Below are 14,466 nucleotides of genomic sequence, written 5' to 3'. Positions count from 1 at the left end.
GGATTTGGGAGGGATGGAAAGGGAAGGAAGGAGAGTAACGGAAGGATAGGCAATATTTGGTAGAAGGAAGTGGAAGGGGGAGGGGGTTTGAAAATCCCTCCAATTCCACAAATTTCAATCTTCCAATAAAGGGCCTCCTCAAGCTCAACACAAATGCGACATGTGACTAAAATAATTACCTTGCAGGGTTCGGTGGAGTGATTCGAAACAGTGATAGTGAAGTGGTGGCAGCTTTTGCAACGCCTCATATAGGCGGAGGAGATGCAGCAATTTTTAAAGCAAAAGCTCTAATCACATCGCTACGATTGTGCTATCAAGAATGTTTTCCCATTCATCAAATTGAAACAGACTGTAAATCAATCACTGACGCTCTAAAAACAACCAAAGAAGACCTCTCCCTTTTTGGGGACCTCATATATAAGATTCGTTTAACTTTATCTTAGCTCCCCAACGCCTCAATCACCCACGTCAAACGTACGGCTAACATTTTTGCACACAATTTGTCAAAATTAGCTTTGGGATTAGATGAAGTTGCTATTTGGATTGGCGATGACCCTTGTAATTTTGTTTCTCTTCTCTTTCTTTTAGGGCTGTACATCGGTCGGTTTGGGCGGTTTATCCTATATATTTTCTAACCCAATCTAGAGTTCGGGTGCTAAAATTTAAGTACAACCCGCCCAATGTAAAAAAAAAATTTATAAACCGACCAACGGTTTGGGCGGTTTGGTCGGGTTAACCCGCCCAAACCGGCCAAACTTTTTTTTTTTTTTTTAAAGTTTTAAAGTCAAAATCAATAAAAATTAAAAAGATAAATTAAAAAAATCATATTCCACCAAAGTACAACACCATATATATGACTTTAAAACGAATAATTAAGTATATAACTTTATATTATTATATATTTAATTATTTATGTTATATATAATAAAAACTAAAAAGTTTAAAAAAAAAATTAAAGGTGCAAAATCGGGTTGGTCGGGTTGGTCGGTTTAATTGGGCGGGTTGGACCTATTTTCAACCCGCCCAATTAATAGATTGGGCGGTTTGTAATTTTTTCTGGTTATTTCGGTTTGTAATTTTTATCGGTTTTTTCGGTTCGGTTTGGGCGGATTATTCGATTTGGGCGGTTTACAAATTTTTTTGTACAGCCCTACTTTCTTTAAGGGCATCCCTCCCCTCAAAAAAAAAAAAAAGCATTGGAGGAGGTGAGACAACTTTTTTCATAAAATTACATATTTACCTTTTACAAAAGAGATTATTTCACAAATACACAAAAACAATAAAAAAAAATTACAAAAATACAGTTTTACGGAATTTTAAATATTTTTACATTTTTTTATTTTATTTATAGAAAATACGATTTTTTTTTATGTTGTAATCTTGTTGATTTTTGTTATTTGTATGTTATTTTTTGTTGTTGTTTTGATATTATTTAGATGTTATTTTCATATTACTTTTATGCAGTTTTCTTGTTGTTTTTATGGGAAACCGTAAAAATGTAAAAAAAAAATTCTTTAAACGTAAAAAATGTAATTTTTTTATAAAAAATATGCCTTCTATAATTATCCCTTCATAAAATATGGAAAAAAAATATATTTTATCAATTACTTTTTTAAAAAAATATGTATATTTTTTAAATTTTGAGAATCATTTACTTATTCTTGATCATTTCTTATTGGAATTGTTTTAAAAGATCATTACAATTATTTAATAATAAAAAAAAACATATTAATTTTAAATTATATATTTTATCATAAATAATCTTGATATGAAATAATATTTATAAAAAAATCATTATTAATTAATACTATTACTATTTTATAATGATTATGGAATATAAATAATATATATTAATACAATAACATAATAAATTAAAAATTAAATATAAATATAAAATATTAAAAAGTGGCAATATAGTAATATTAGAATTAAAACTCTCTCCATCCTTTCTATTATCACTCCAATACCAAACAAAAAGAATGTGGAGTTATCTTCTCTCCTTCCTAACATACCAAGCAACATAAAGAATTTTCAATTTCCTCTCCCTCTTTCCTCTTCTCCATCTTTTTTAACTAACCCATTCATCTTTCCTCTTCCTAACATACCAAGCAACATAAAGAATTTTCAATTTCCTCTCCATCTTTTCTCTTCTCCATCTTTCCTTTAATTTTTATTTACAATTTAGTCTTTTTTTAGGTATTTTTATATTCTTTTTTTGCTACATTACGCTTTTTTTTTGTAAATTAATTTTCATTATGTCTTAATTTTTACATTTACTTCCCATCTAATTTTTTTTTTGTCCCGCTGAACAAAATTTCTAAGTTTGTCCTAGCATACTAGTTTGCACCATGGAAAACGTCTTAGTTTTCTTTTAAGTGATCTATAAATTTGATTTTTACTTGAGTCTTAACTACTCTTGAAAGAATAATCTTAACAACTCATGAAGGATCAAAAACATCAAGAAAAACCTCTTCAATCTTCTCTATGAGGCCTAGGTATGCTCTTTCCTCTCCAAAGTTGGGATTAGTCTCCTCAGAGCTCTTGACCCCAAGCATAGAGTCATTTGTTATCTTCTCAAGGATGCCATGAACTCCATGTCATGGTTTCTTGGCCCAATCAAGAGAACTGAGCTTCCTATTGGTCACCTCAAACACAATTGGCTTCCACTTAGAGCATCTTTAATAGAAGATAATATTTATAGTTGTCAAAATATACACATCATCTTAAGATATTGTATTTTTATTTTTTTTTCAGCCACATAACATCTGTCACTTTTTTTAACAAAATACTCTAAAAGTTGTCCACCATGATCCCACATCACATTAAATTAATAATTTTTTTTTAAGTAAAAAGAGAAGTATTTTTAATAGAAAAAATTAAAAAAAAAAATGGCATGTAGCCATTGTTCATATTAAACACCACTTTACATAAAATTAATCTTGAAAATTGAACAACATTACATATGTAGCAAGACCACTCTATTAAATAACTCTATTCGAGATGCTCTTATGTGAGAAATTTGACAGGAAAATGTTTTGATCATCTTGAACTTAATTGATTCAAGTCAGCTGAGGATGTCATTGTAAACAAACAAGCAATCAACTATGACATACATTCATCTTAGTAGTGTGGCTCGAAAAGCATCCTCCTAGTTCCTACCACCAAGGTTATGGGTTATCTAACCCATTTTCTCGGTTGACCAAGACTTTTTTGGACCTTCATGTTGATGATTTGTACCATTACCACCAAAAGGTCATTGTGCGGGTTACACAATTCCCAAGCATAATATGGGGTCCTCAAATGATGATCCTAATAACCCATCAATGTTTGGAGCAACTAATGAGAGCCAACCTTTACTTGACCTTGTGATCACCTGTTTTCATGAGTCATGACCCTGGTTGTGGTTGTTTTCGTGGAAGTTACTAAGATAACACTGTTATTCTTCCAAAAGTGGCTTCATATACATATATAAACATATACCAGTTATATACAATTGTAGTCACCTTCATATAAAGGGAATTGTTTTGGTATATTATATATAAAAAAAAAAAAAACATGTCTCCACTACAAGCATAAATTATATAAGTTGCAGGGCTGACTAACTCCCCAAGTACTCTGAACTGAAGTCACATAGCAAATTACAGAAGACAAATGATGGTATGTGTATCTACACGACCAATAAATAAAAGTAAATATAAACCGCACAAACTATAAGCAACAAGTTAAATTTTACAAGGCAAAGAAAAGAAAAGAAAAAAGATTACAAACAAATATATATTATATATATAGCCTACTTCTTTGGAAACAAATTCCAAACTTATGCTTTGATTTTCTTTAAGAGAGTTTCCAGTCTGAGGTTGGCACGTAATGTTGCGTTCGACGCAAAAACCACCCCAGAAAAACAAATTTCAGAAGCTTTAGTAAATAGTATATTTTTCTTCGTCTTTCACCCCTTGAAACGAACTACAACGATTGATATGTCATCTTTGCTGTCTTTGTTTAGTGCCTCCGCTGCTAATTGTTTCGCTGCCCTCTGTGGATCTTTAGTCTTTTTTGCAACATCAACTGCTTCTTGGTTAGACATAACCTGAGTTTCGGGCAAATGAAGGCGAGCATGAACTTTAAGGTAATTGTTTGTGAAAGAAAAGTTGAGGAGGAAAAGGATGATTAATTACCTTCCATAAACCATCACTTGCAAGGATGAGAAAGTCGGCGTCTGAGTTAATATCTTCAGATTTTATGTCGGGATCAGAGCGCAAGTGTGACTTAAGATTCTTGTCTCCGAATGCTCGAGAAACTGCCAGCTGCCCATTAACCCGTGCAACATCTCCTGATAATGTAGGCAAAATTTTTAAAAAAAAAATGAAGGACCAAAACAGATGATGAGCTAAATCAAACTAAGATTTCATGCAAGTACTCCTTTGGATTCACTCTAACCAATATTATCCCACACACGGGCACTGTCGTTTTCACTTTCACATAACTAGTAAAATGTTCTTGGAATTTAAAGACATGAATCAAAGTACAGAACCATGGAGTTGATATCATCAATAACAAAAATGTGAAACACTTGGAAGAAAAACTTATTTGCAGAAATGAGTATAAAATATCCGAAAATGCCATCATGTGAAACTTTTCATTTTGGTAAAGTATTTAATTGACCATATATCTAAGCAAAAGGCACAGTGTCAGTTCTCTGGAAAAAAAAATATTAAACATAGTTCTTGCTAAGGCATACTAACCAAAATACATCATTGAGATATCAATGTTACTAGGTCAAATGAAGAGATTGAAATACTAGAGTGTGGCTCAAAAATTAAAAAAGAAAATAAGTCAAAGTCAATAAAGACTAAGGTGGCGTTTGGTTGGGAGGAATGAAAACATAGGAAAATGAATGAGAGTGGAAATGGGAATAGGAATAGAAATAGAAATGGAATAAAATTTAAATTACATGCTGAAAAGTTTAAATGCAACCAAACAAAGGAATGAGATGAAAATTGTTTCCTTTCCATTCCATTCTATTTCAGTACCTCCAACCAAACACCACCTAAGAGTTTGAAATACTCGAGCATAACTCAATTAAAACATGCTGAAAGTTTAAGGTATGAGATTCAAACCTCAGCTGAGCCAATTTAACAAATAGGTAACTACTAACTCTTTTGTAAAAAAAAACAAATCAAGATTTTGAAATAAATCAGAACACAAAATGAATTTCACTTGAAGTTAATGCAACAAAACGCAAAACTGGATAAATGGAACAAATATGTCAAAACAGGAAACAAAAATGACAACTGTGGCTCAAAATATAATTTGTATAGATCTTAGTTGTTTCTAAAATATTTAGTATAAAACACACACAGACAAGAACTTGTTTAAAACATAAAAGAAACAGATGCATCTCAATATAATCCACCACAGATAGGAAAACAAACCCTTGGTTGATTCAGTGAAATAACCTGAAATTTAGATGTAGTTGAAAACTTCACTGCAAAAGTTAACAGAAAACAGACCGAACAAGCTCTTGTTGCCAAAAAAAAAACACATATATCCAATATAGACGCAGTACTTGCCAAACATGCATGTAAGAGAAGATACTTCCAAATAAATTTAATAATCAAAAAAACAGTTCATGGATTGCAATTTTCTTACCACAACAGCAGATAATAACAAGGTACGCACGTTAAAATGTACTCGCAAATTTTTATCACATATAGCAATAACCTTCATTATCTTTTTGTTAGACTTATCTAGTGTAAATTTAATCATACTAGAGTATAGCAGTCACCCTTTGTTATATTCTCTTAGTCTGAAATATTCAATTATTTTGTTTTGCATAAACAAAACCGACTTTTTGAAAGTTAATCATGGAACTATCCCAGTAGATTTTCCTAGATTAAACTTATTCCCTCAAAATGATAGAATGAAACTCGGAAAACATATTCATTTTAGGCCTTCAGTAATCCTAAGTGACGTTATAATTCAATCCAAACTAAGCTAGTCTCAATCTAAAATATAGATCAAGGCTAGATAGACCACTGCACCACTATAAAAATTTTGATAATTTGAATGAATGCATGGGCCAAGGGCTGATATAGTTTTGCAAATGAATACTTTACTCCTCCCCGTGAAATGCAAGGAACATACTAACATGAACATATGCCATAGACCTCTGGATTAGTCAAACAACCTGGCATGTTTGAGACGAAGCCACCTCGGTTCTCAATGCTACCACGCTCAGTGTTAGGTTCATGATCAATTGTCATCTGAACTGCCTGTCCTTTCTTTGAGAGAACTGCTCGTGAGTCTCCGACGTTGGCAATCCATAACTTTCGGTTGTCTATCAAAATGGCAGTAACTGCCGTGGATCCTCCTCGTCCCAAGTCTGGGCTGTGAGAAAGAATAGCCTGGTCTGTTCTCTCATAGGCCTTAGAAATGGACCTGCTGGGATCGGTCCAGAACTCTTCCTGCAATTCATTAGAAAACCTATGTATAAGCATCCCTTATTTGACTTGTACACTTCCAAAATCGTATAAATAACCTTAGAAAAAAAAAAAAAAAAACCCTTCAACAATATGAAGCCAATGACTCACATCCTTTAAGATATTAGAAAATAAGTTCTTTTGTAGATAAGCAGGTACACTATCTCCCAAATGCCCATCATATATAGCAAATAGTCCAAGTTCATGTCCTTGCATTTGAACAAATTTGGCTACATGATAGTCTTCCATGGGATGATTTGCTTTTCCTTTAACCAGGCTGAACCCATACTTGACCGAGGCCTGATGGCTCCTGCCCTTCCCGGAGCTACATGAAGACCGTCCCCCAACAACCTGGCATGGATAGTAAAGTTAGGGAAATGAAAACAAAGTGCATAAGAAATTGCAGAAGTTGTAAACATCAAAAAGAGAAGTTGGAACAAAAGAAACAAGCTAAAAAAGATAACATGAACTCTACAGGCAGAAACACAATTGAGTTGAAGACATGTTCCTAAATCTGGCGGGTTTGTTTGCCAAATCGATTGAAAAGATTTCAGCAATCACTTGAAACATTCCATAACATATGATGAACAAGGACCATCAAGACAAAGACCATCATTACCTTCTAAAATTTCCAACATATTTTACATAAAGCATTCATTTCACTTGGAATTTTCAAAACTGCTGTAAAAATAGGAGCATGTTATAGATGATGTTCCATAGATATCATGCTAGTTTCACTCTTGAATACATTAAGAAAAAAATTCCCGAAATAGGAGCCCTCTATGTAGTAAAATAACACAAAAGGCAAGACAAGTCAAAAGTGGTATACATATGCATAGAATGCACAAATTGGAACTTGCCTAAAATTAGGATTGAATATTATAAAGAGAAACACAAAATAGCATGATACAATAATCAAAATCTCCTTAAATATATTAACACCCCCATATATTCAAGGAATTATATATATATATATATATATAGATTTATGAATATATACAAAGTAAAAGTAAGAACACAAAAGTCTCACCTGAGAATAGACAGAATTGAAGCAACATAGATTATCCATAAAATCCAACCCACCTCAAGCTCTCCCTGTATTATTCAACATCGACCACTTCTGCAAATTAAAAACAACAAAACTTAATAAAATAAAATCATATGAAAAAAAAAAAAAATGAAAAAAAAAAAAGATAACTCTTCTGCATATCCACAAATAACAAACATCAACGAAAAAAAAAAATCTGATCATAAAATAGAAACAAAACCCATCATCAAAAAGTAATATTTTAGAAAAAATAATAAACAAAAACATCAAAGAAGATTTAATTAACAAATGGGTAGTCAAGAAATTTACTTACCGATCCACCAATCTACTATTTTTTCCAGAAACAAAGCTGCAGAAGACTTGAATTATCGATTTTTGACTCTTTCTCTTGAGAGAAAACTACTATAGAGATAATTATATACAACAACCACTAAGACACATAACAATTTATTAATTATATATATATATATATAAAAAAAAAACCAAATAAGAAAGTTAAAAAAATAGATATAAAATATATTTCTTTATTATATTTTTTTTTCTAAAACAAAATAATATGTAGAGATGTGTAATATGGAATGGTTGAAGATGTAACCGTTCTAGTTTTTGTTTTTGGGGGTGAAGTCTTAGAATGGCTGCCAAAAGGCAGAGCTTGCCCTTATTGACTTTGCAGTTCTATTTTTACTTTTTATTTTTTGTTTGTTTGTTTTTATATTTTATGTTATTATTTTATTAATTAATAATTAAAAATAAAACTATATATTATTATTATTATTATTATTATTATTATTATTTTTAAAAGCAATATATATAAATTATTAGTTTTACTGACACTGCTTGTTTGATTATTACTTACAGCTGTTTATGTTTTTGAGGTTTCATAGATTTGATCAAATGAATTGGGCCTTTGGGTTTGGTCTTCTCTCTCTGTCTCTCTCTCTTTAATGTGGGGTCACCCACAGACGACCTTGCTACCCTTTCTTTACAAAGTCAGCCACTTCTTTTTTGTTTTTTTATTATTTTTATTCTTTTTCCTGTAAGAATTTAATATTTATTTTTAATTTTATAGAATTTTATAGTGCACTCTTTAAAAGAGATACACTAATACAACTCTTTTTTAGTATTTGAAATAATTTTTTAGTCAAATTTTTCCTCATTTTCATGTAAATTATAGTTATTTAAGACATCCTGCAAAATTTTAAGAAATTCGAAAAAATTTAACACGCTGAAAATTACGTTCAAGCAGTGTGTTGCACTCGTGATTATTTTATTTTATACAGTGTGAAAATAGACTGTTTGAATATTGTTTCGTATATTTTAAATTTTTCCGAATTTTTCAAAATTTTGTAATATCTTAAACAACATTATATGAATATGAAAAAGATATTAGACTAAATTTTTTTTCTAAGTGTTGAAACAAGTAGATAGTGCATTAATACTTTTAAAGATTGCATTATAAAATCACCTAAAAATATATATTTATTTTTAATAATTTTTTTTTCTAAGAACCTTGGTTAGTCCGTTTTTCTTTTCCAAAATATTATTCTTATCCTCACCTATGCTTTATTTTATCTTTTTAAAAGGGAAATTTCATTAATTGACCCTAATAAAATACCCCATTTCAAAATATATACCCTCCACTAATTTATACAAATTAATTCCACTATTACTCATTTGTACCCAAAATACCCCTCAAATTTAATTTTCCTATTCTTTCTCTCTCTTTCCGTCTTTCCCTCTCACTCTCTCTTTCTCTCTCTGTCGTTTGCTATTCCCTCTCTTTCCCTCTCTGTCGTTTACATCTTTCGAACGTTACTCCACGACGACGACCCAACGACCCAACGACCCAACAACGCAGTCCACGACCACGACCCCAGTCCGGCCACCCACGACCCTGACCCTGACCCAACCCTCACGCAGTTCACACTATTCTCGTTCTCTCTTTCTCTCTTTCTCTGCCTATTGCTCTCGACATTGGAACCCAACCCACCCACACCCACGGCCGACATTGGAACCCAACCAATTTTCAGAGGTCGTAGCCACGAACCAGAACAGAGGTCGTCCCCAAAACCACGAACAGTCAAAGGTAAGTTTTTTTCTTATTAAAAAATAAAATTTTCATAGAATTGGATGGGAATTTGTGTATGTTATTCTGATTAGATTGTTTTAGGATGTGTATACGAACTTGTGCTTGTTTTTCTGCATGTTAATCAGTAGTGTTTTATTGTTCAAACAAGTTGTCGATGACTTGTCAATAGGTTATCGATATAATGTCGACAAGATTGAAAGTGTTTGAGTCTGTGTTGTTAGTGTATGTCGATAGGATATCATTGGTATGTCGATAGGATGTCGACCTTATTTGGAATAAAAGTGGAGGTCTATAATATCGATAGGATATCTACCTTATGTCGATATCTTGTCGACTATTGTTATGTAGTTGATATATGTTAGTGTATGTCGATAGGATATCATTGGTATGTCGATAAGATGTCGACCTTATTTGGAATAAAAGTGGAGGTCTATAATATCGATAGGATATCTACCTTATGTCGATATCTTGTCGACTATTGTTACGTAGTTGATATATGTTAGTGTATGTCGATAGGATATCATTGGTATGTCGATAGGATGTCGACCTTATTTGGAATAATAGTGGAGGTCTATAATATCGATAGGATATCTACCTTATGTCGATATCTTGTCGACTATTGTTATGTATGTTGTCCACAATGTTATTTTATACTGTTTCTGTGATAATGTCGACAACATGTCGACAGTATGTCGACTGTTTGTCGACCAAATTTTGCATACTTACTGTTTGATAATGTCGACAGAATATCGACATGATGTCGATGTTATGTCGACTATTTTTTTAATTTTTGTGGCAGTTATATTGATTTGTTTTTTGTTTTTTCAGATGGCTCCCAGACTCATTATTCCAGCACCCGAGCATTTCACTGGTCGCGTCACATATAGGGGCACTGGAATTTTTGCAAAAATTAAAGCTCGGTTTGAGGAGTTCAACCTTAACAACACGGCGAAGGAAAGCCGTTTCGGGAGCTTCTGGAATGCCGTACCACTGACATTCTCCTCGGTGTTATTTCACCAGCTGATGCTCCACAAAATGAAAGTGGATGCTCAGGAGGAGTTGAGGATGAGGTTTTATGTTGGTCGAAAGGAGGTCCGATTCGGGGTGCTGGAGTTTGCACTCATTACGGGTTTGGACTTCTCCTCGGGGCCAACAGAAGAGGAGAAGGCTGCGCAGGTCGCGCGCTCGGGGTCAGACCGATTGATCAACAAATATTTCAACCGGTCTGATAGTGTGAAGACAGAAGCACTCCAACTTCAGTTCACAAACTGCCAGAACCCGGAAGACTTGTACAAGCTCGGCTTGTGCTTGTTTGTGGAGTCAGTGCTTCTGGGCCGCGAGGCCAACGCGCTGATCACGCCTCACATACTTAGATATGTGGAAGACCTCGAGTTCTTCTTCCGGATTCCTTGGGGGAAGCACTCATTCGCCAGACTCATGCACTCGCTTCAGAAAGACATGGTGAAACAGAAGGCCAACTACGAGAAGAAGCTGAGTTCGGATGTATATATTTTCAGAAGGCCAACGCGCTGATCACGCCTCACATACTTAGATATCGTATGCTTACCGTATTTTTTTGATATATATATTTTCAGGCCACTGGTTCAGAACCTCAGCCCAGTGCACCATCTTCATCAGGCGTTCGGGGTGCCGAGTACACTGATTTAGTGGCTCGGTTGGATAGGATCGAGGGTGACACTCAGGGTCTGTATGCTGCTCATGTCGAGCTGAAGAAGGCATACGAGACCAGCCATGTAGAGCTGAAGGGTGGTCAGAACGTAATTATGGAGCAGCTCAGACACATATTGGCCATGTTGAATCGTCCGCCAACGACGGCCTTCAAGACGGAGGCCCCAGCGGATCCATCTACCCCACCACCACCGTGCTTCACCCCCGGTAGAAGAGGATGAGGTCTTCCCCGACGATTACGATCCTTATGAGGGAGCTCCAGCGACTCCGATCGAGGCACAACCTCTTATCCATGTACATGACACCGAGTCGCAGGGTGAGATTCTGTCCATAGAGGCACAACCTGTAGTGGTTAAGAGTCGGAAGAGGAAGAGAAAGCCTCCTGTATGGTTCGGTGACTATACGGAGATGAAGAGGAGACATAGGCCATCTTCGACTTTTGATCCCCTGGAGCCACCGGATGAGAAATTGTTAACCACTTTCCGAAAGTGGTGTGTTGGACTCATTCCGAACCACCGACTTCGGGATTTGAGAAGTGGTGATTACGGTCCAGGATTCTTTTGGATAATGCTCACACCAAAGGAATGGCTTACAGATGACGTAAGTAAAGTATTTTATAATATTACTTCACTTTACAACTTTATGTGCAATTAATATATTTTTTTGTGTAACTGACATTTCCGTTTATATGCAGCATATAGATGCAGCAATGCATATGCTGAGGAGGCGACGCACCGACTATCCACTGACATTTCCTCAGAAGGGTATCATTCTCTCCACATTCGTGACCGCCATGATCAGCAGTGCATGGACGAGCCACAAGGGTCCGAGGAAAAACTTTAAATGGGAGGAATATATCCTGGACTACTGCACAGGGTTTCATAAGGTATTGTTTTAGTAAGATTTTAAATGTTAATTGTTTGGGAAGATTATTATGGTTTGTTAATTGTTTCGTTGTTCTCTGTAATTACAGTCCCAAGTCTTTGAGAGATGGAGGGGTAACGAGTTTATTTACTTCGTTACGCACCTTCCCACGGCAAGACACCGGGTCACGATTGAAGTCGACATAGAGCCGTGGAAAATTAATGTCTACGACCGTGATTCCGGCGTACGTCATTGGACCGCCATGGAACCCATCTTGAAGGTTTGGTCGAACCGCCGCCCTCGCTAATCCTTGCAACCGGGGAATTTCCACATAACAACCGGATCATGGCGTTAGCTAACGGTGACATCACGGTGCTTCCAAAAATGCACGCGACTCGAGCCACTCACGACTTAGTTCCGAAGTCGGCAACTGTGTACATAGCGATAAAAAAGTACTATAGTATTAAAATATGTTTTACGTTAGACTGACTTTACATTTTATTTTGCATTTAGTGGTGATTGTGGCGTGTATAGCATTGAGTATGTGGAGCATCTCATGATGCAGCGTGGATTGACCGATGTGACGCTGCAGGATAGCCATGTTTCGTCAACGGTGGTGTGTCGATTTATTTTACCAAAATGTCGCCGATTATATGTGTAATTATTGGGACATTGTATATTTTGTGTAATTAACATTACAGTTATGTATATATAGATTTTCTTTTCGTTCAAATTTTGATAATTATACGTGGTTTCAAATATAAAATATCAACATTATTCAACAAAAATAACTATTAAACCTAAAAATAATTAAAATATTTGAAAAATATTCAACCTCAACAAAAATAACTATGACAAAATATGCATCATTACAATATATCAAATTTCCCAACGAATACGTACAAGACGCCTCAGATGCGGGCTTTGCATGTTGCTCTGTTGTGGCTCGAAGCACCACGGCGAGCGGTTTCGTGGTACGAGAACCTTTTTATCACTCGGACGGGAAACGGTTCTCCGTCTTCTTCCGGCCGTTGCTTTTTCTTGGACGACCTACGTGCTTCTTTTCCACAGGTACCCCAACTTTCATATTCTTGATGTGTTAGGGAGAACCCAATCATCCTCGTCACCAGCGAGATTGATGGTATCATCGTAAATCTTCCTCCACGTTTCTTTTGAATAATAAGGTGAGCAAAGCGTGTACACACTTGTGTTCGTTTTCAATGCCGCGGCACATGCATGAAGGCAAGGGAGTTTCAATAACGTGAACACGCCGCAGGTGCATGTTTTTTCAACTAGATTCACATCACCACCTCTTTCACCGTTAGGTCCCCTACCAACGTTATACAAATTGGCTCCATTTCGTTGGACGCGCCTATACCTTGCATTTTCATGAATTTTTGCCAAGTTTTTTTCGAAGAGCGTGGCCAAAGGGGTAGCACATTTGTCAGCATTTTCGAGGCGATCAGCGAACCACGATTGGAGTGTGAACCTGATAAATTCAACCAAAGTAGTTATTGGATATTTCACGAACTCTTCCGTGACACTATTGAAGCTTTCGGCGGCGTTGCTCGTCATGATGTTGTATCTATCGCCCAAACAATAAGGGTGAGCCCACTTCTCAAACCCTATACTCTCCACATATGCAGCGATGGCCGGATTCATCTTTCTAAGCTTCTCGAACTCTCTATCGCATTCAGTCTTCGACCATGCGTAAGCAACATTATATATTTGGTTGTGAAAAGCATCAGTCTTGAATTTGGCGTTAACGTTCATAACAATGTGGTGATAGCATGCACAGTGGATCGCCGGGAAAAACGAGTTCAACAGCATGATCAATGCTTTGATGCCTATCTGACACAAACACTAAGTTCTCAACCACGCCAATTGCTACCCTCAACTTCTGTAAGAAATACGTCCAGGAGTCGTTATTCTCACTGTCAACGATACCATAAGCAACCGGCAACAATTGGTTGTTCGCATCGTATGCCACAGCAACTAACATTATACCGCCGTACTTCGTCTTCAAGAAGGTGCCATCGATACTCAAAACAGGACGACAAAAAGAAAAGCCTCTTCTACATGCACCGAGTGATATAAAACAGTACTTGAACCGCTCATCCTCTAAGTAAAAGTCAGTAATGGTACTCCGGATTCTTCGTTCCGGCATGTACAAGTACCCGGGAAGCTTCATGTATGAAAACTCGGGCGTACCCCTAGCATACGTAAGTCCCATCTCCCCGCACCTCCACGCCTTCACATAACTCATACCGATACCGTAGTTGTCAAACATGTCCCTC

At 35.6% G+C, this 14,466-nt stretch overlaps 3 protein-coding genes across 3 annotated transcripts; 2 read left to right on the top strand and 1 right to left on the bottom strand.

The window, feature by feature from the left end:
- Positions 1-3,510: 3,510 nt before the first annotated feature.
- Positions 3,511-8,199, bottom strand: LOC115724962 (probable protein phosphatase 2C 9). The gene is made up of 6 exons (XM_030654348.2): positions 7,841-8,199; positions 7,510-7,599; positions 6,591-6,830; positions 6,188-6,464; positions 4,176-4,330; positions 3,511-4,087 (listed from the first exon to the last, which is right to left on the bottom strand). Exons 2-6 carry the CDS (start codon positions 7,546-7,548, stop codon positions 3,947-3,949), a joined length of 852 nt encoding a protein of 283 aa, XP_030510208.1. The 5' UTR covers positions 7,549-7,599; positions 7,841-8,199; the 3' UTR covers positions 3,511-3,946.
- A 923-nt stretch (positions 8,200-9,122) lies between these two features.
- LOC133039348 (uncharacterized) lies at positions 9,123-11,149 on the top strand. The gene is made up of 2 exons (XM_061118221.1): positions 9,123-9,613; positions 10,445-11,149. Exon 2 carries the CDS (start codon positions 10,445-10,447, stop codon positions 11,147-11,149), a length of 705 nt encoding a protein of 234 aa, XP_060974204.1. The 5' UTR covers positions 9,123-9,613.
- Positions 11,150-11,520: 371 nt separating this feature from the next.
- LOC133039347 (uncharacterized) lies at positions 11,521-14,024 on the top strand. Its single transcript, XM_061118220.1, has 4 exons — positions 11,521-11,905; positions 12,000-12,191; positions 12,279-12,449; positions 13,959-14,024. The coding sequence occupies exons 1-4, from the start codon at positions 11,714-11,716 to the stop codon at positions 14,022-14,024; spliced, it is 621 nt and encodes a 206-aa protein (XP_060974203.1). The 5' UTR covers positions 11,521-11,713.
- The last annotated feature ends 442 nt before the right edge of the window (positions 14,025-14,466 follow it).

The sequence above is a fragment of the Cannabis sativa genome, chromosome 6 (genome assembly GCF_029168945.1).
Source record: "Cannabis sativa cultivar Pink pepper isolate KNU-18-1 chromosome 6, ASM2916894v1, whole genome shotgun sequence".
In the NCBI taxonomy this organism is placed as follows: Eukaryota; Viridiplantae; Streptophyta; class Magnoliopsida; order Rosales; family Cannabaceae; genus Cannabis; species Cannabis sativa.
Note: the sequence above shows the minus strand (reverse complement) of the source record. Positions and strands in the feature narration are given on the sequence as shown.

Bases quoted from the DNA above. Each gene is read 5' to 3' on its own strand.
- LOC115724962 (XM_030654348.2), bottom strand. From the start codon at position 7,548: ATGGATAATCTATGTTGCTTCAATTCTGTCTATTCTCAG. The intron at 6,831-7,509 runs GTGAGACTTTTG...TATCCATGCCAG, and splicing joins TCAATTCTGTCTATTCTCAG to GTTGTTGGGGGACGGTCTTC. The intron at 4,088-4,175 runs GTAATTAATCAT...CCCGAAACTCAG, and splicing joins CAAGTGATGGTTTATGGAAG to GTTATGTCTAACCAAGAAGC.
- LOC133039348 (XM_061118221.1), top strand. From the start codon at position 10,445: ATGGCTCCCAGACTCATTATTCCAGCACCCGAGCATTTCACTGGTCGC.
- LOC133039347 (XM_061118220.1), top strand. From the start codon at position 11,714: ATGAAGAGGAGACATAGGCCATCTTCGACTTTTGATCCCCTGGAGCCA. The intron at 12,192-12,278 runs GTATTGTTTTAG...CTGTAATTACAG, and splicing joins ACTGCACAGGGTTTCATAAG to TCCCAAGTCTTTGAGAGATG. The intron at 12,450-13,958 runs GTTTGGTCGAAC...ATGTGGTGATAG, and splicing joins CCATGGAACCCATCTTGAAG to CATGCACAGTGGATCGCCGG.